Raw genomic sequence first — 16,885 nt, forward strand, 5'->3', positions numbered from 1 at the left:
TGTGGCGCCGTCTCTGTTCTTCCCAGGCCCAGACAGATGAGATCTGTGTTCTTCTTCTTCTGCAAACCAGCTCCCTTATCAGCAGCAGGTATCAGGTGAATCAGGCACCATCTTCCTCTGATAAGGTGATGTTTTATTTTGTTCTATTCCCATTTATCTCTCAGCCTGTAATTATCCATCATCGCACAGCACGTTCTCCAGCCTTGTGCTCTGACGAGCAGAGTGCACAGGCAGTTCGCGGGGCAGCTACGTCCTGCTGGGAGGTCAGCAGCAGCAGTGAGGTGCTGGGGATCGAGCTGGCATTCCAGGGCCTGGGAAAACCTCTCCAGGGCCTGGAGAGAGATGGGAGAAAAGAAAGGAGGATGCAAGGGTGCAGGTATACGCAGGGCAGTGGACAAGGGTCGGGAAAATGCTCTTTTTGTGGCTCAGTATAAAACCAGGAAGATTTCAATGAAAATAGGGTGAGTTTAAAAATCTGTACAAGGACGGGCAAGTGTGAAACCAAAGTGAAATGTTCCAGACTCAGGAGAGTGGAGCCATGGAGAGCCCCACGCAAGGCAGGACGGTGACTCCCTGCCCTCAAGGCTGCAGCCCAACGTGTCCTGTCTATGTCAGCTTGTGGCACAGCAAGCAGCCACCAAAACCCTCTCCGTGCAGGGGAAGTCCTTTTGGGGTGGCAGGACACAGTACACAGGGAAGAGGTTCCATGACCTCCACTTCAGCTGCACCCAGGTTGCATGGCCTTGGGCTTGTGGCGATGGGTCAGGACTCGCACGTGCACCGACACACAGAGCCCTGCTCACACCTGCACGCACCCACTTCACCACGCACACATGCACACACAGGTGTGCAAAAAGCCAGAGCTGTCCCGATGTCTCTGCGAGGAGCCTGGCCACCCCACTGCACCCCGGCCCTGGCTGTGACGGCTGCTCGCAGCCCTGGACAGAGAGGCCAGGCAGGCAGCAGTGCTGCGAGCGCCTGCCAACGCTCCTCCTCCCCAGTGCCCGCGCTGCGGTGTCTTTAATCCCGCGCAGCGGTGTCCATGGATTCTCTTGCCGTGAGCCAGATGTGCCGCACGGAGCATAAACACCAGCGACAGTTGTTGTGCTCTGCGGTGCGAAGGCATCAGATGTCTGCATTAAAACAAAGCTCTCCACTTAATTACTCAGGCTGATAATTCAGCGCATAGAGGCGGCTCTGGCTGAGAGCAGAGGGCTGGATCACAGCTGGGACTGGAGAGCCTTGAAGTGCACATTAATCCCAGCTCTCACAGCCCTGATTAACAGTGCTGGAAACTTGCCTGCCCCACTCGCTCCCAGGTGAAGGGGCCTTCCACAGCGCCCGCTCGCTGCCCCACCTGAGGGGACAGGCACCCGAGGCGCATCCTGAGGTGCTGCACTGCCCCACTGCTGCCACTGCCTGCTGGGCAGCATGTCCTTCTCTTAACACCTTTGCGGTGGGGTGGCCCAGGGCGTGGGGCAGCTCAGCTGTGCCTGGAGGGCCCAGGGGCAAAGCAGGCTGCAGCTCCAGCACAGCCAGCTGCTGCATACAGGATAGGGAGGGCAGGGCCCTTCCTCACCTCCATCCTCACCCTCCTGCTCTGACACGGACTGGAAGGGCAGGCACAGCAGCCTCCCTAGCACCTGGCGCTGTGCATAGCTGTCCAGTTATGGATGCCCAGGCCAGAGCTCCGAGGCTCCTACGCTCCCCAGTCCAGATGTTTTCTGCGAGCCCACAAGAGCTTCCAGGGCATCGGGGACATCCATCCCTGAGCCAAGCACTGAGGTCATCCCAGCACCCAGGGCATCCTTGAGCCTAGGGCATCCCAGCACCCAGGACACCTGCTGTGTCCCCTGCGCACATCCCTGGGCAGTTCCAGCTGGAGAGATGTCTGGGGCATCCTGCCTGTCTTCCCCTTGGCTCTCACAGCCAGCCTTGCCAGGCTGGGGGGAGATGGGGTACCGGGAATGATCCAGGCTGGCGCTGGGTGCCCTGCACAGCCGGGTCCTGGGCAGGCAAACCCTGGGCAGCGCTGCCCCGTGGGGCCCAAAGGGTTAAGCTGTCAGGTATTCAGGGCCACGCGCTGGCCAGGAATTACACTTTTATCGGCACACGGTGCTGCCGCCGCTTGAATTGGGACTGGGAACTCTATTTCCGAGCTCACCCAAATTATTCTCGAAGAGATAAAGCGCGGTGCAGAGCAGCGCCGGCGCTTCATTAACATTCCCCAGCCCATTCAGCTTTAAACGAAGATTGCCTGCCTCGGAAAATGATAAAATTGAACATGTGAAGCAGGGCATTATGTTCCATCAGCCGATATTATTTCCCACGCAGGGGCCGAGTGGAGACACAAACAGCTATTTATGCAGTGCCTGGCCAAGCCAGGGTGGTGTGAGCCCTGGGGTGAGCAGCTCGGCAAGGGGGCAAGCAGGATGGGTGGCAAACCTCCCATCACAGGCATCAGCACAGCAGGCTGCAAGGGGCTCCCTGCAAGCGTGCTGTGACCCCAGAGGTGCTAGAAGGGGGACGTGGGGCTGGGGACACCAGGACAGTCCCAGCAAGGCTGATGAGCGGGCAGGAGGGGGCCCAAGTGCAGAGATGGATGCGGGTGAGCAGTGGGGAAGGCAGCAGCGTGGGGAGCGCGCGGGTCTCCCTCGGCCACTCAGCGCGCTCAGCAGCAGGCAGAGCAGGAAGGCCCCCAGGGCTGCGATTGGATTTTGCTTGGCCATGCCGAGCCTATCGATCCAGTAGTAATTAAAGTTGCTCCAAAACCTGACTCATATTCAACCTTGGGAGGAAGGAGCTTCTCTGAGAAACACCCTCTGCACCGGCTCCGCGTGCGCTCAGCACCAGCCGCGGTACCGCCTGGGAGCTGCCACCCAGCGCAGCCCCTGCAGGGCCCTGTCCCCCAGAGGGGGCGCTCCGTGGGGGTGCTCCAGGGCTGCCGGGGACCAAGGCAAGCAGCACCCCTAGCTGGAGCCCCCTGCACCTCTCTCCATGCTGAAGGACCCCAGCCCTCCGTGCGGGGAGGTTCAAGGTGACCCCATAGGCAGGAGGAGCCCCGGCAGCCCAGACCAGCCTGTTCTCTCCCCAAGTCCCTCAGACACATCCCTGGGGGTTGTGCCCTACCCCCTGGGATGTCCCTTATCATTTCCCATCTGGGACCTGCATGGGACTAGCAGAAGGAGCTGGTTTGATCCATAGCTCCCCTTTCCCCTGGGATGCAGCAGGGGCTGTGGGAACCCATTCCTGCATGCCTGTGAGGTGCAAAAAATCCCTTTTCTGTTGGAGGAGCTCAGGGGTGGCTGCAAAGGGGGCACGAAGGTGAGCAAGGGCTGTCCATGTGTGTTGGGGCATGCACGCATGGGGCCCCACTGCGCGCCCAGCCCTGCCGCCAGCACCGCTGCTATTCCAGGTATTTGCAGCAGGCTCGGACAGGCACAGAGGAGGGAGAGCGCGCTACCATCACCGCTATCCCCACCTCCCTTGGCAGGGGTGCCTGGTGCCCCCACAGCTGGGGCTGCATAGGCCCCGCTGTGAGGCAGTGGTGGGGGCGCTGGGCTGTGCCAGTGGGGGCTGGGCATGCCAGGATGGGTGCTGGGGGTCTCCCTGCAGTCCAGGGCCTGTGCGCCAGAAATAACGGCTGCGCTGGGCTGTGAGGCAGGGAGGTGGCTCCATCTGCAGGACACGGGCCAGCCAGGAGCCCTGAGGCTCAAAGGGGCTCGTGTGCCCTGCCAGGCCTTGTTGAGCCCAGCTGTGGGCAGAGGCTCAGTGGGCTTTACGGCACCTTCATGTCAGGGTCCCCAAGGGCCTGGAGGTGCTGCACAGTGAGTGGAGGGATGAGGTGTCCAACTGTCCCAGACAGACATCGAGACCCGCAGTCGCCACATGCAGCGAGCCGCTTAGCATGCGTGGGCACAGCGGTCTGGGGGACAGCGGGCTGGGAAGAGTGGCGCCACAGGCCAGTACGTGCTGTCACAGCGAAGCCATGCTCAGCCCCAAGGACACCGGCTCCTGTGGCTCCTGCCCAAGGGCAGCTGTCTCCGCTCTGCCCACAGCACCCATGCTGGCGGCAGCACCTCTCTGGGCAAGCTGGAGTCCCACACCGCCAGCCCCATCATGCTCTGCTGCACCCAGCGCCCCTAAGTGCCCTGCGCCAGCGCTCTTGTCCCGCATCCCCGCACCCGGCGCTCCTGCATGCAGCACCTCGCAGCATCCCACACCCTGTGCTCACATTCCTGCACCTCAGGGTGCCCGGGCTCCTGAGCACAGGGCGCGGGGCGCTGCGAGGCGCTGCACTCCCGAGCACACGGGGCTCCAGCCCCCTTGGGGCACCCGACACCAGCGCTGCCGCCCCGGGAGCCCCGGGCAGGCAGGGCCGGGGCCGCCCGGGCTCCGCGGCCGTCGGCACCGGGCGGGCCGGGGCGGCGGAGGCGGGGCCGGGCCGGGCTCCACCCCGGCCCCCGGCCCACATAGGCCGGCCGGGAGGGTCCCTCGCTCGTGGAGTCTGCGCCGTCGCGGGGCGCGGAGCCGTCGGGCGGCTGCGGCGGCGCCGTCGGGAGCTGCGCGGGGGCGACGAGGGAAGCGGGGGCCGCGCAGCCCCGTCTTCGTGTTTGAGGGGGCGGGGTGGGGGGGGAGGTGGTTCAGCAATGGGGGGAGGCATCTGATGTGCCCCATCTCTCTGCAGCAGGATGAGGCAGCGGCGCTGCAGGCACCTCCTGGTGCAGCTGGAGCAGCTGCTGCAGCTGCTGGAGCTCAGCAGCAGCGTCGAGGAAGGTGGGTGCAGCCCTGTAGGGTGGGGGCACCCTGGGGCGCTCCATGCCTGGCTCAGCTGTAAGCTCCCAGGGCTCGTTTCCTGCTTGATGTGTGGGATTGCGGGAGCTCGGGGCCAGAAGCCCCTTCCTGGCTGGCCACCTGCTTGTGTCCCACCCAGACTACATCCAGACCGTCCGGTGCTTCGAGGTGATACGCCAGAAATGCTGCCGCCTGGAGCAGGACCAGCGGCGGGCCCGCGAGCAGCTGGCCTGCGCCGAGGCCGAGCGCGCAGTGCTGGAAGTGAAGCTCAAGCATGCCCGCAACCAGGTGGAGGTAGAGATGAAGAAGCGGCACCGGGCAGAAGCTGAGCTGGAGAAACAGGTCTGTGGGGTCAGCTAAGGCTGCGGGGACACTCTGTGGGGATGGGTGACATGGGAGAGCCCATGTCACAGGCCTTGATCGCTGCCCCTTTGCACTTGCAGGAGCGCAAGCTTCAGCTGATCTTCAAGCTGCTGCTGCAGGAGCCGTCGGGCAGCACCGTCCTGACCGCTGAGCAGCGTTCCATCCTCAGCAGCCTGGCAGGCCAGCACACTGGGAGGACCCTGGTGCCAGGGAGGAGGTGAGCGTGCTTGGCTTGGTGATCGCCATCAGTGAGATGGCCCTGCAGCCTCTTTGGGAAAGAACATCCCGACTGTGTCCCTTGCTCTTGCCCCGTTGCAGCCCCTCCCTGCCCCTGAGGCAGCCCTGGGCTCAAATCTGTTTCTCTCTCCCTTGTTTTTGCTGGGCTTGAAGGGAGGCGTGGGGCCAGGGCTTGTCCTGCAGCAGCAGCTGGACCTTGCAGAGGCATTTCTCCTTGCAATCCTTGGGTTTGCAGAAATAATCATGCCAAGAGATGCCTGGCTGGGAGAGGAGGCATCTCCTGGCTGTGATGACCCCCTGCTTTGCCCTGCAGGTCATCAGCAGTAGATGAGTCGTGCCAGTCTCTGCTGTCCCACTCGGACATCAGCTATGACCGCACTGATGATGATGTGGTAAGTATGTACTGCTTGTCCCAGGGCTGGCTGCTTCCTGCACTCCATCCAGCAGCAGTCTGGCAGCAAGGGAACAGTTTTGCCTCACTCCAGCAATGATGCAAGCAGGAGGCTCGTTGCCCCCAGATGCCCTGTGCTGCTGAGCATGGATGCTGTGGGCACCCTGTGTTGCCCTGCCAAACCCCCAGGCTCTTTCCTGCCTTTCAGGATGTTGATACAACAGTGGTGAAGACCCTGAAGCGCAAAGCTCAGGAGAGGCAGGTACGAGGGAAATGCAGGGATGTGGTGGCCTGAGTGTGCTGAGAGCAGCACTGAGAGGGACTGTCCTGACATGGGTGAGCAGGTCCTGGGAAGGTGCCTGGGTCCGCTCTGCTTCCCCATGCTGTGGCTGTAGGTTTGTCACCTGGTACGGGCCCCCCAGTGCCAGATTGCAGCCCATACCTACAGTGCTGTGTTGGGCCTGGGTGGTGCACTTTTCTCAGACCCTGCATGGGAGGCTGCAAAGAGCCTGGCAGGGGGTTTAATTTATTGATGCTGAGCTGGGAGCGTCATCTCTCCGCAAACCTCCCGCGATCAATAGAAACTCCATTACCCTGCACCCTGCCCAACCGAGCTCCTCAATAATTCATCCCCACGTGCAGGCATCCCACATGCTGCTCCACTCGCCCCTCTGCATTGCAGGCCCGGCCTGGCCTGCCCCGGCACAGACATGGGCAAGGGTCTCGGTGCCCTATGGTGGCTGGTGGGGGGCAGACAGTGAGAGCGGGACCCTTGTGAGGCCGAGGCTGTGGGGCTTGGGGCTGGATGCATGGCTGCTGAGGGCAGCATGAGGGTGAGGACGACAGCCCTGACCACCCCTCTACTGTGTCCCCAGCGTGTGTCCCTGGCCCCTCAGATCGGTCCTGTGGTGGCGGCAAAGCGGCACCGTCCATCCGTGACACCCCCCAATGCTGTGAGTAAGGACCTCGTCCCCAGGGCAGGGATGGGCGCTGGGCAGAGCGGTGGGCAGCGCTGCATGCCCAGCCCTGGTGAATGCTGTGGAGCCCCTGGGTGCTCCTCGCTGGGTACCAGTGCCACACAGCCGGTATCCCCGTTGGTGGCAGGGCCCTGGGGCTGTGCGAGGGGGCCAAGCACAGCTTGAAAGCTGTTGGGGGTGGTGAGGGGGAGTGTTGCAGCACTGTGGGCTTCCTCATCACCCCCCACCTCTGCAGGTGAGCGTCCCCCCTGCGTCCCCTCCTGCCCAGGTGCTGGGTGCTGCTGGCAGCCTGCCGCCCACCGCCCTGGTGCCGCGACGCCGCTCTCGTCAAGGACAGCGCCTCTCCACGCGCGCAGGTCGTGGGACGGGTCAGGGAGGGCGGGGGGCTTGGCAGGTGTCCGCACACCCGTGCGTCACGCTCCGCATCGGCGTGGGATCAGCCCTGGGGTGCACCCGTCCCTGGGCAGGGCATGGAGCCCCTGGGGGATGCTCCCCTCCGCTGTGGTGCTGCCGTGGCCCTGCAGGGATCTCAGCTGCCCCTGGGAGCCTGCCTGGCTCCCTCCTGGGGCCGGTTTGCCCTTTGGGACCCCCCCTCCACTATCTTCTTTCCCGGCAGAGTTGACCACAGTGTGGGGCAGCAGCAAGGACCAGGGCTGCTCTGCCCCTGGGCTAGAGAGCCGCACTGAGGATGGCTCTGCAGGGGCACCTGCACCAGCCCCTGTCTCCTCTCCTCCCTGGGGCCCCCCACCGCTGCAGCATCAGTTCACCTCCAAAACGGTATGTGCCCCATCCCTCCTCTTGGCCCCCTTGGAGCAGGGAGCCTGGTGTGGGGACATGCCCATCGCAGGAGAGATGCAGTTGCGAATCGAGGCCTTGACCCTGCTCCAGATCATCCGCCCCGAGCCATGTGCTGCCTGTGGCTCCCGCATCCGCTTCGGGAAGGCTGCCTGCAAGTGCTGCCGGTGCCAGCTGCTGGTGCACGCCAAGTGCCGGGAGCAGTGCCCCAGGCCCTGCGGGCCATGGCCGTGCCAGCGCGCCTGGCCCCGACAGGTGAGCGGCGCTTGGCGGCTCAGCAGGGTCCTGGGCCACCGGGGCAGTGAGGCCGCCTGCGCGGCGGGTGCCAAGCATGAGTGCTGCTTCTCTGCTCGCCTTGTTGTCCTCAGGGTGTCCTGGCCGACTTTGCGCCACCCGTGCCGCCCCTGGTGCCCGCCCTGGTGGTGCAGTGCGTGACTGAGGTGGAGAGGCGAGGCTTGACAGAGGTAGGGGCAGCCGCAGCGGGGCCGCCGGGTGCCCCGTGGTGCTGCCGTGGTGCTGAGCCCCTTTTCTCCCACCTGCAGACGGGGCTGTACCGGGTACCGGGCGCGGAGCCGCTGGTGCGGGAGTGGAAGCAGAGGCTGCTGCAGGCCGGGGCTGTGCCACCAGGGCTGGGCGCCGTGGCCGACGTGCACGTGGTGTGTGGGGTGCTCAAGGACTTCCTGCGGGGCCTCAAGGAGCCGCTGGTCACGTTCAGCCTGCACTCGGCCTTCCTGCAGGCCGCCGGTGAGGGCCCCGTGCCGTGGGGCTGGGGGAAGCCGTGGGGCTGGGCTGCTCCTCCCCTCACAGAGTTCTTGGTGCCACTGCAGACATCCCGGATGAGGCCGCCTGCAACATGGCGCTGCGCCACGTCGTGACCAAGCTGCCCCCTGCCAATAGGGACACCCTGGCCTTTCTCATGTTGCACCTGCTCAGGTGAGTGGGGCTCCTGGCATCCCTGGGTGCCCCTGACTCCCCCACCACGGGGTGGGGGTTAGTGCTGCTGGTTGCGCTGCCATGGCTGCGCTGACCCGCTCTTGTCACCCCCCGCCCCTTGCAGGGTGTCCCACAGCCCTCACTGCAAGATGGACGTGCTGAACCTGTCGCGGGTGTTTGGGCCCACGCTGGTGGGGCACAGCTGTGCCAACCCCACACCGCTCGCTATCATGGAGGACACACCGCGGCAGTGCAAGGTGAGTGCGGCCACAAGGCCAGGCTGTGCCGCGGTGCTGCTGGCCTCTGCATCCGCCCTCCTTCCTTGCCCAGGTGGTGGCTCAGCTGCTCTCACTACCACCTGACTTCTGGAGGCGCCTCGTGGGCACGGAGCAGGAGAACCTGGTGCCGTTGTCGGCCAGCGGCCCGGCCCCGGGCAGTGAGCATGGTGAGACACAGGCACACGTGGGGAGAGACATTGAGGGGAGGCTGTTCTGGGGTTCTGGGTGCCCGCACAGGCCTGGCATGTGATGGGCCGCATCCTGCCCTGTCTAGCCCCACGTGCTGCCGAGCCGCTCCGTGCCATCGCCTCCACAGAGCCCAAGCCGGGGCAGCTGAGCCCCGCGGGGACCTGCTGCCTCCCCAGCACGCTGCGGAGCTGCGTGGGCACGGCCGCCCGCTCGCCGTGAGTGCTGCCGGGGAGCGAGGGGGGCGGGCGGCGTGCGCTGCACCCCTGACTCATCTCCTTCCCCCACGCAGGCAGGGGCCTGCCCTGAGGAAAGCGGGGAGGTTCTTCCCTTCCCCTGTGTAGTTGGCGGCAGCTCCCCAGGGGCACCAGGCAGCGACGGAGGAGCGGAGCCTGCGGGACCAGGAGCTGCTCTGGGCCCCCTCATGAGCCTGTGGTGCTGGGTAGCGGCAGCAGTGCTGAGCTGGGCCCTGCTCTGCTCTCTGCTCCTGCAGCTTCATGTGTGGGGACAGGGGAGCAGGGCCAGGTGCCCTGTGCAGCCACGGTGATGGGGTGCTGGCTGAGCACTGTGCTTACCACTGACTTGTATTAAATGTTTACAGCAAAACAGGCACGGTTGTGACTGATGCCCCTGTGACGGGTTGTCCCCTGGAAGCAGGGTGCCGGGCTAGTGACAGGTTTGGGGCTTGCCCTGGGTCAGAGCTAGGGGAAGGCAGACTCAAAGCAGGGGCCTGTTGCCCCTTTTTGCAAAAGGGGCACAAGGCTTGAGGGCTTGGGTAGGGGCAAGGGCTTGCTGGCATGATGAGGCCTCACCTGAGTGCTTGTGCTCCTGCCTATGCAGATGCAACTAGAGTTCTAGTAAAAGCCAAGGTTCCCCCCAAATCCCGGAGTTTGGCAGTGGGCTGGATTGCTGGGCTCCAGCCCAGGGTTGGAGAACGCATGCTGGGCCTCCCCTGCCCTGTTTTAGTGAGCAGGATGGGAATTCGGTTAGAATGAAACCCCCCTCTCCCTGCCCTACAGCCCTGGATGTGAGGCCCCTGTTTCAGCCCAGATGTTCTGCCCTTAGCAGCAGCTCTGATTACTTAGGGCCAACGAACTTAAGTATTTCCAGACTTCCTGGCACCTCAGCAGTGGCCCCTTTAACTCTTTCCTTACCTCCAGCCCCAGGAGAAGTAACTAGCAGTGGGAGGCACAGCCCTCCCACAAAGACATTGAAAGCAGGATTAAACAGGAATGGAGTGAGGATCTGGGCAGGGCTTGTCCCTCAGATAACTTGGTAGGAGGAACCATCACTAATAACACTTGAACAAAACAGGCCTTTTGAAAGGGGGATGACCAACACCATGGCTGTGTCCAGCAGCTGAATACCCTTTGTGCTGAAATCCAGGACAGAGGTGTAATACAGAAAAGGAATTCAAGCAGTCCTGAATGTGAGCAAGTAACTCTGGCTCAGTTTCACTCTGTGACAGGAATGCTCACTAGAGGGCAAGGAAATTAGCACATCCACAGCAGAGGCAAAACTGAAGCAGTTTAATGTGCTTAAAGTCAGGGAACAGCTAATCCCCGCCCAGGACCACAGAAGAACTGGCACAGGAATGTGTGGGGCTGGGAGCAAGGATTTACTGCAAATCCATGGAGCTGGGCTGGTACTGGATGGATGCAAAATCCCTAAGGTGGTGCCTAGTTAGGGTGAGAGGCGGGAGGGGGTCTGCAGCAGTACACGGTGCTTTAGCACAGACCTCCCTTCCAGGAGAAGATGCAGATAAGTGGATAAGTGGCAACACTGGTTGCTGGAGTTGGAGTGTGCCAGGCTAAGCAGGGACTTGCCTCTGATAAAAGAAGAGGATTTTTCAAGATGCAGGCAAGGCAGTAGGCTTCTGCCACCCGCACACACATGAAACAATTGCTCAGTAGGAGACTGAAAGCCAGGCTGGTGGGAAGGGGGGAACGTGCCATTAGCCCCCAGAGCTACAGCAGTGCTGGTGGGAAGAAGGCTCTTGGCTCACTCCTGAGGCAGGGGCCTGCTGCCATCTCCCTGAGCTCTGCACAGGTCTGAGCCCAATGGGAACACGCTCTGCAGCACTGGTGCCTTCCTTGGCAGCCTTCAGGGCTGTGGGTGGTCCTGGAGACCAGGCGGTCTACATTAGCACCCTGATGAGGCCAGCTTTGCAGAGCAAAGCATTTAAACCCTCAGAGCCTTTGCAGCTCCCTCCAAGGCCAGCAGAACTCCCAGAGCACCCACGTGTCTGACCTGGCTCTCTTGCACCAGTGCCCTTGGGACACCCTTGGCCTGCTCTCAGTTTTCGCTGAGACACCAAGGGCCCAGCAGGAGCCAGCCCTTTGGCTGTTGCAACCTTGCTGTGGAAATCAGGCTCTTGACAACAACCTCATGCAGGGCAGGCACATGCAAAGCTCCTCTGCCCTCTTAAGAGATGGGCCCAGACCTGCCAGGGGACTGCAGGCAGCAAGTGGCACAGCACATAGAAGGCTAGGCCAGGGCTACTTAGTCTTCCCAGGCAACTGGGTGCTGGCTGGGCCCTTGAGCAGAAGAACAGCCCAAGCTTAGAGGCTCTGAGATGCTGCAGGCAGCAAGTGCTTCAGCTCAGGGCTCCCTGTGCAGGTGCACAGCAGCTGGACCGTTGCTCTGCCCTGCAGGCTCCATGCTGATGCCAAAGCCTTCACCCTGCCCCAGAGACAGCCCTGGGCTGCGAGGGAAGCGGCACACGAGGCGGAGTCTGTCTGGAGCAGGAATGTCTGTCTGGAGCAGGAATGAGGCACTTGGAGGACTCCTGGCCTGCACTCCTCCCTCGGGGGAGCAGCTGGAAAGCTCCAGGAGGCAGAACCTTCTTCTGTAGGGCACCTCAGGGAACCTGGGGCTGGCACTGTCAGTCCCAACTGGGCAAGTGGACAACTCACAGGATAATCTGGTTCTTATAGCTGCGGCTCAGCTCCTTGTGGGGCAGGACAATGGAATTGAGGATGACGACCTCAGCAGGGATGGTAACGCTGCAGCCTGCAAGGAGAGGACGAGCGCAGTCAGTAAGAGGCAGGGGAAAAAGTTCTGCCCTGTGCAGGCAGGGTCAGGGCTGCTAAGGGCAGACAGGGCCTAGGACCTACCCAGGATTGTGATGGAAGGTGTTAGCCGTCCATCCCGAAAAAGAGTCTCACTGTCGATCTTAGCATAGGGATCGTTGGGGTTGGGGTCACTGGGTGTTCCCTCAACCCGAGCCCAGCGCCCAATGGTGCTGTCCCAGCCCACAATGGTATTAAGAACGCAGGTGTGATCCTGGCAGGGATGAGACAGCAGTGGTGAAGGAGGGGAGCTGGCCCCTTTCTAGGGCCTAGGGTGCAGACAACCACCCTGGACAACCCTACTTACGTGCAGTGAGGCCCCGTGGAGGACGATGGACTCACGCACACGCACACCAGCTCCCACCGTCACCCCCTTCCCAATAGAGACATTGGGGCCCAGCTGTGAGGACAGAGGGATGTGATGAGGCTGAGGACAGTGGTGACCTCAGCCTGTCACCACAGGAGACGCTGAGTAGCACTGCCCCAAGTTCACACTGCTGCAGGGTCCCCCAGGGACACACTCACCACTGCAGTGCTGTCAATAGAGGCCGTCGGGTGGATGTACACATTCCCTGCAACACAGAGCACGGGCATGAGGGGAAGCAGCTTCCAGGAGCACCCGTCTCTCAGAGCAGAGGAAGAACTACCACAGATCCCACTTCCTCCCTGTCCTGGGCAGCTGCCAGGCAATAGCCAAAGTCACTCAGGGTGGCATAGGGATACCTTGGGTCATACCTCGAATGATAGGGCCTCCAGGTTTGTTCTGGGCCAGCCTCTCAGGGTGGCACTGGCTGTACTGGTTCAGGTAAAGGCGGCTGGCATAGATGGCAGAGCTGAGGGAGGAAAAAGAAAAAAAAAAAAATCTCTTGCTTCTCTAGCACAACGCTCTGAACCGAGAAGCGGCCATCCCTACAGAGCCTCAGAGCCCTGCCTGGTTACCCTCCTCTCTCAGCCCCGCTGCAGATCATTCTGCCCTCCTGCTATAGCAACATTGGCTCCAGGCCTTACCCAGCTGATTTGATCTGGCTCCAAAAGCCATCAGTTTTGTAGACGTAGAGTTTGCCGCTCCCAGCCAGCGCTGTGAAAATATCCTGCTCCAGCCGGATCACTTCTGCACGCTGCCAGCCATTGGAGTTCTCCTCGCTGCAAGCAAAATGCCCTTTAGACACCCATGGCATCAGTGCCTCGGCCAGGGCGACCAGCAGCTACCCTTTCCGGACCTGGAGTCTCCTTGGCCCCAGGGCTCTTCCTGGGACTCCTTCCTAGCTGTGCGTCTCCCCCCACAGGAGGGGACAGTCCCAACTGTGAGGCCAGCCCTGCCAGCTTTGCTGAGCCCCAGAGCACCAGAGGGACAAGGCCTCGCCACCTGAAACATGCTGAGCCAGACACTGCAGCACGAGAGCAGCACCCAGCACAGGGTGCACGTGTGACACATCCAGTCAGCTGCGTCCGCAGAAAGCTCTGCAACACTGGATTTACACGGAGGTGGTGGCAAAGATCCCAGGCCAAGTAAGAGAGCAGACAGGGCCAGCAGGGGAAGCAGTGTGTTCCCTGTGGAAATGCTTGCTTTGTCCTGAGCTGCATGAGGATGGGGTGGAGGGAGGGAAGGAAGGCAGAGGTGAGGACTGCTGAGCCTGGGGCTGCCAATGTAGCCAGGAGAGGAGCAGCACAGCAGGGGACAGGTACAAGCAACAGCCTTGCAGGGCAGCGTGGAGCAGGGAGGAGAGCATGCGTCCCTGCTCACACGATGCAGCGCTGAGAGCAGCCAGTGCAGGCACAGAGGGAGACTTACCCGAGGTAAGGACAGCTGGTGCAAGATCAGGAAACGAGTGAGTGATGGCAGAGGACAAGAGAAGACAGAGAAAGAATGGAGGATGAGTGTGCTGCTGCAGCCCTGGGAAGCAGTGGGGTGGGAGGGACGCGGGCAGGCAGGGGCACTCACAGCACGAGCTCCTGCTGGTTCCTCCGGAAGACGTCGCCGATGTGCTGAAAGATGGCGGGTGTGAAGAGGTAGATACCACAGTTGATGATCTCGCTGACAAACGTGCTGGGCTTCTCGACGTAGTGCAGGACCTGGAGGCAGGGGACAGGCGCGAGTGCCAGTCGCAGCCCCTGCACAGCCCCGTCCCCAGCCCCACACCCTCTGTCCCGTCATGCAGGCGACAGGTGCCCACGCGGGCTGCACGGTCATAGAATCATAGAATCATAGAATCATAGAATGCTTAGGGTTGGAAGGGACCTCTAGAGATCATCTAGTCCAACCCCCCTGCATACGCAGGGACACCTAAAGCACGTGGCACAGGACTGCATCCAAGCGGGTTTTGAAGATCTCCAGAGAAGGAGACTCCACAACCTCTCTGGGCAGCCTGTTCCAGTGCTCTGTCACCCTCACTGTTAAGAAATTTTTCCTTAAGTTCCTATGGAATTTTTGATGTTTCAGTTTCCGGCCATTTCCTCTAGTCCTATCAGTGGCCACCACTGAAAAGATACCATGACCGTCCTCTGCACTCCCTCCCTTGAGGTATTTATATACACTGATTAGATCCCCTCTCAGCCTTCTCTTCTCCAGGCTGAACAGGCCCAGCTCCCTCAGCCTCTCCTCATAGGGCAGATGTTCCAGGCCCCTGATCATCCTTGTGGCCCTGCGCTGGACTCTCTCCAGCAGCTCCACATCCCTCTTGTACTGTGGAGCCCAGAACTGGACACAGTACTCCAGATGCGGCCTCACCAGGGCTGAGTAGAGGGGCAGGATCACCTCCCTCGACCTGCTGGAGACGCTCTTCTTAATGCAGCCCAGGATCCCATTGGCCTTTTTGGCCACGAGGGCACACTGCTGCCTCATGGTCAACTTGTCGTCCACCATGACACCCAGGTCTTTCTCCGCAGAGCTGCTCTCCACAAGCTCAGTCCCCAGCCTGTACTGGTGTCTGGGGTTATTCCTCCCCAGGTGCAGGACCTTGCACTTGGCCTTGTTGAACTGCATGAGGTTTTTCACCGCCCAGTTGTCCAGTCTGTCCAGGTCCCTCTGGATGGCAGCACAGCCCTCTGGGGTATCGGCTACTCCTCCCAGTTTGGTATCATCAGCAAACTTGCTGAGGGAGCACTCTGTGCCTTCATCCAGGTCATTGATGAATAAATTGAACAGGACTGGACCAAGGACTGACCCCTGGGGGACCCCACTAGCCACAGGACCCCACTAGCCAGTGGCCCTCCTGTACCTCGTGTGTGTCCGCGTTGGCCACAATGCAGCCGTAATTCAGCGCCTGAGTCCTGTTGGCCTGCAGAGACACAAGGAGCAGCGGTGTTGGAGCTGCAGGCAGACGGCACCGGTGCTTGCTCGCCCGCAGAGCCTGCATGCCGCAGAGCCCTGGGCTCGTGTCGCGCGTCCCCGGGCAGCGCGGCTCCTGCGGCGGTCGCCGCTGCTCACCGTGGTGCCCAGCATGACGAAGCTGTGCGCGTCGCCGTGCCGCTGCCGGAAATCGAGCATCTCCTGCAAGGGGAACTCGGAGCACACGTCTGCGTTGAGCACGAAGAAGGCCTCGGGACCCCCCGACAGTATCTGGTCCCGAAAGTGGTAGATGCCGCCCCCCGTGCCCAGGGCCGCGTACTCCTGGAGATACCTGCAAGCCATGTGGGCAGGAGCCGCCGATGAGGGCAGCCAGGGCCTGGGATGAGGGGCAGGGTGCCCTGGGGACCCCAAAGGTGGCTGGAGCTGGTGCCGCAGATGCCCACCCATGGTGGGACAAGGCAGGACAGGCGGCAGGACAGGACAGGGTGGGACAGCTGGTGGGACGGAGCCGGGCGGGGAGGGAGCACGCCCACCTGATGGGGATCCTGAACTCCTGCTGCGCAGACACGAGGAAGCGGCTGAGCGCCTCGTGCGGCTGGTAGAAGCCCATGAGCAGGATCTCCTTCATGCCGGGCACCTGCGGGGGAGCAGAGCGGCGGGCAGCACCGGACCCCGCCGCCCCGCCGCCGCTGTCCCCCTCCCCGTCCCCGCGCTACCTTGGCGCACGCCTCGATGTGGTGCTGCACCATGGGCACGCCGGCCACCGGGAAGAGCGGCTTGGGCACCTCGAAGGAGAGCGGCCGGAACCGCGTCCCTGCAGAGAGCGGGCGTCAGCGGGCGGCGCGCGGCGGGCGGGCGCGGGGCCCCGGGCCCCCTTACCCTTCTGGGGACCCCCGATGAGGATCACCGCCTTCAGCATGGCGCCGGCCGCTCCCTGGCTCCGCTCGGCTCCGCCGCGGGGGTCCCGCCCGCCCCGACCCGGCCCGCTGCCCTGCGCGGCCCGGCCCCGCCCCGGCCCCGCCCCCTGGCACTTCCGCACACGTGTCCCGACACGTCAGCGCGCGGAGAGGTGGCACGGGCGCGCAGGGGCAGGGCTCGCGTGACGTCACCCCAGGGGCGGGGCTTCTTCTGGCTCCTCCCTCTAGCCACCTCCCTCCCTCGCTCCCTCCGTCTCCCTTTTCCTCCTCCCCCCTCCCGCTTCCCCCTTCCCCTCCCCTTCTCTCCCCCCCTTCCCCTCCCCTTCTCCTCCCCCTCTCTCTCCCCCTCTCTCTCCCCCTCTCTCTCCCCTCTCTCTCCCCCCTCTCTCTCCCCCCTCTCTCTCCCCCCTCTCTCTCCCCCTCTCTCTCCCCCTCTCTCTCCCCTCTTTCCCCTCCTCCCTCCCCCTACCTTCTCTCCCCCTCTTTCTCCGTCTTTCTCCCCCTCTTTCTCTCCCTCCCCCTCCCCCTCCCTCTCTCTCGCCCCTTTTCTCCCCCTCTCTCTCCCCCCTCTCTCCTTCCCCTCTCTCTCTACCTTCTCTCTGCCTTCCCCTCTTCTACCTCTCTCCGCCTTCCCCTCTTCTACCTCTCTCCCTC

General features: G+C 62.6%; 2 protein-coding genes across 4 annotated transcripts; one reads left to right on the forward strand and one right to left on the reverse strand.

Moving 5' to 3' along the window:
* The first annotated feature begins 4,691 nt into the window (after positions 1 to 4,691).
* LOC104568429 (rac GTPase-activating protein 1) lies at positions 4,692 to 9,298 on the forward strand. Of its 2 annotated transcripts, none has more exons than XM_088540335.1 (16): positions 4,692 to 4,776; positions 4,934 to 5,136; positions 5,238 to 5,374; positions 5,708 to 5,786; positions 5,994 to 6,047; positions 6,661 to 6,738; positions 6,998 to 7,116; positions 7,344 to 7,539; positions 7,651 to 7,812; positions 7,926 to 8,021; positions 8,100 to 8,301; positions 8,385 to 8,490; positions 8,615 to 8,747; positions 8,821 to 8,908; positions 9,043 to 9,172; positions 9,247 to 9,298. In XM_088540335.1, exons 1-16 carry the CDS (start codon positions 4,692 to 4,694, stop codon positions 9,296 to 9,298), a joined length of 1,920 nt encoding a protein of 639 aa, XP_088396461.1. The 2 variants fall into 2 exon arrangements, with proteins under 2 accessions (XP_088396461.1, XP_088396462.1); XM_088540336.1 differs by having other exon boundaries at positions 6,661 to 6,733; positions 6,990 to 7,118; positions 7,379 to 7,539; ... (1 more) ...; positions 9,060 to 9,172; positions 9,265 to 9,298.
* A 2,517-nt stretch (positions 9,299 to 11,815) lies between these two features.
* On the reverse strand, positions 11,816 to 16,263 carry GMPPA (GDP-mannose pyrophosphorylase A). 2 transcript variants are annotated; one of them, XM_088519502.1, is made up of 12 exons: positions 16,194 to 16,263; positions 16,031 to 16,128; positions 15,848 to 15,951; positions 15,453 to 15,645; positions 15,244 to 15,303; positions 13,968 to 14,098; positions 13,034 to 13,168; positions 12,761 to 12,858; positions 12,551 to 12,597; positions 12,333 to 12,425; positions 12,071 to 12,239; positions 11,816 to 11,966 (listed from the first exon to the last, which is right to left on the reverse strand). In XM_088519502.1, exons 1-12 carry the CDS (start codon positions 16,231 to 16,233, stop codon positions 11,866 to 11,868), a joined length of 1,269 nt encoding a protein of 422 aa, XP_088375628.1. In that variant the 5' UTR covers positions 16,234 to 16,263; the 3' UTR covers positions 11,816 to 11,865. The 2 variants fall into 2 exon arrangements, with proteins under 2 accessions (XP_088375628.1, XP_088375627.1); XM_088519501.1 differs by having other exon boundaries at positions 12,333 to 12,452.
* Positions 16,264 to 16,885: the final 622 nt, after the last annotated feature.

Source organism: Tinamus guttatus, unplaced genomic scaffold (assembly GCF_059628265.1).
Source record: "Tinamus guttatus ecotype Peru unplaced genomic scaffold, ASM5962826v1 Tinamus_guttatus_pri_ptg000060l, whole genome shotgun sequence".
In the NCBI taxonomy this organism is placed as follows: domain Eukaryota; kingdom Metazoa; phylum Chordata; class Aves; order Tinamiformes; family Tinamidae; genus Tinamus; species Tinamus guttatus.

Coding starts and splice junctions, on each gene's coding strand:
- LOC104568429 (XM_088540335.1), top strand. CDS start 4,692: ATGAGGCAGCGGCGCTGCAGGCACCTCCTGGTGCAGCTGGAGCAGCTG. Junction 6,739..6,997: donor CCGTGACACCCCCCAATGCT/GTGAGTAAGGAC, acceptor CCACCTCTGCAG/GTGAGCGTCCCCCCTGCGTC. Junction 8,748..8,820: donor ACACACCGCGGCAGTGCAAG/GTGAGTGCGGCC, acceptor TTCCTTGCCCAG/GTGGTGGCTCAGCTGCTCTC.
- GMPPA (XM_088519501.1), bottom strand. CDS start 16,233: ATGCTGAAGGCGGTGATCCTCATCGGGGGTCCCCAGAAGG. Junction 15,952..16,030: donor ACATCGAGGCGTGCGCCAAG/GTAGCGCGGGGA, acceptor GCTCCCCCGCAG/GTGCCCGGCATGAAGGAGAT. Junction 12,859..13,033: donor AGCCAGATCAAATCAGCTGG/GTAAGGCCTGGA, acceptor TTCCTCCCTCAG/CTCTGCCATCTATGCCAGCC.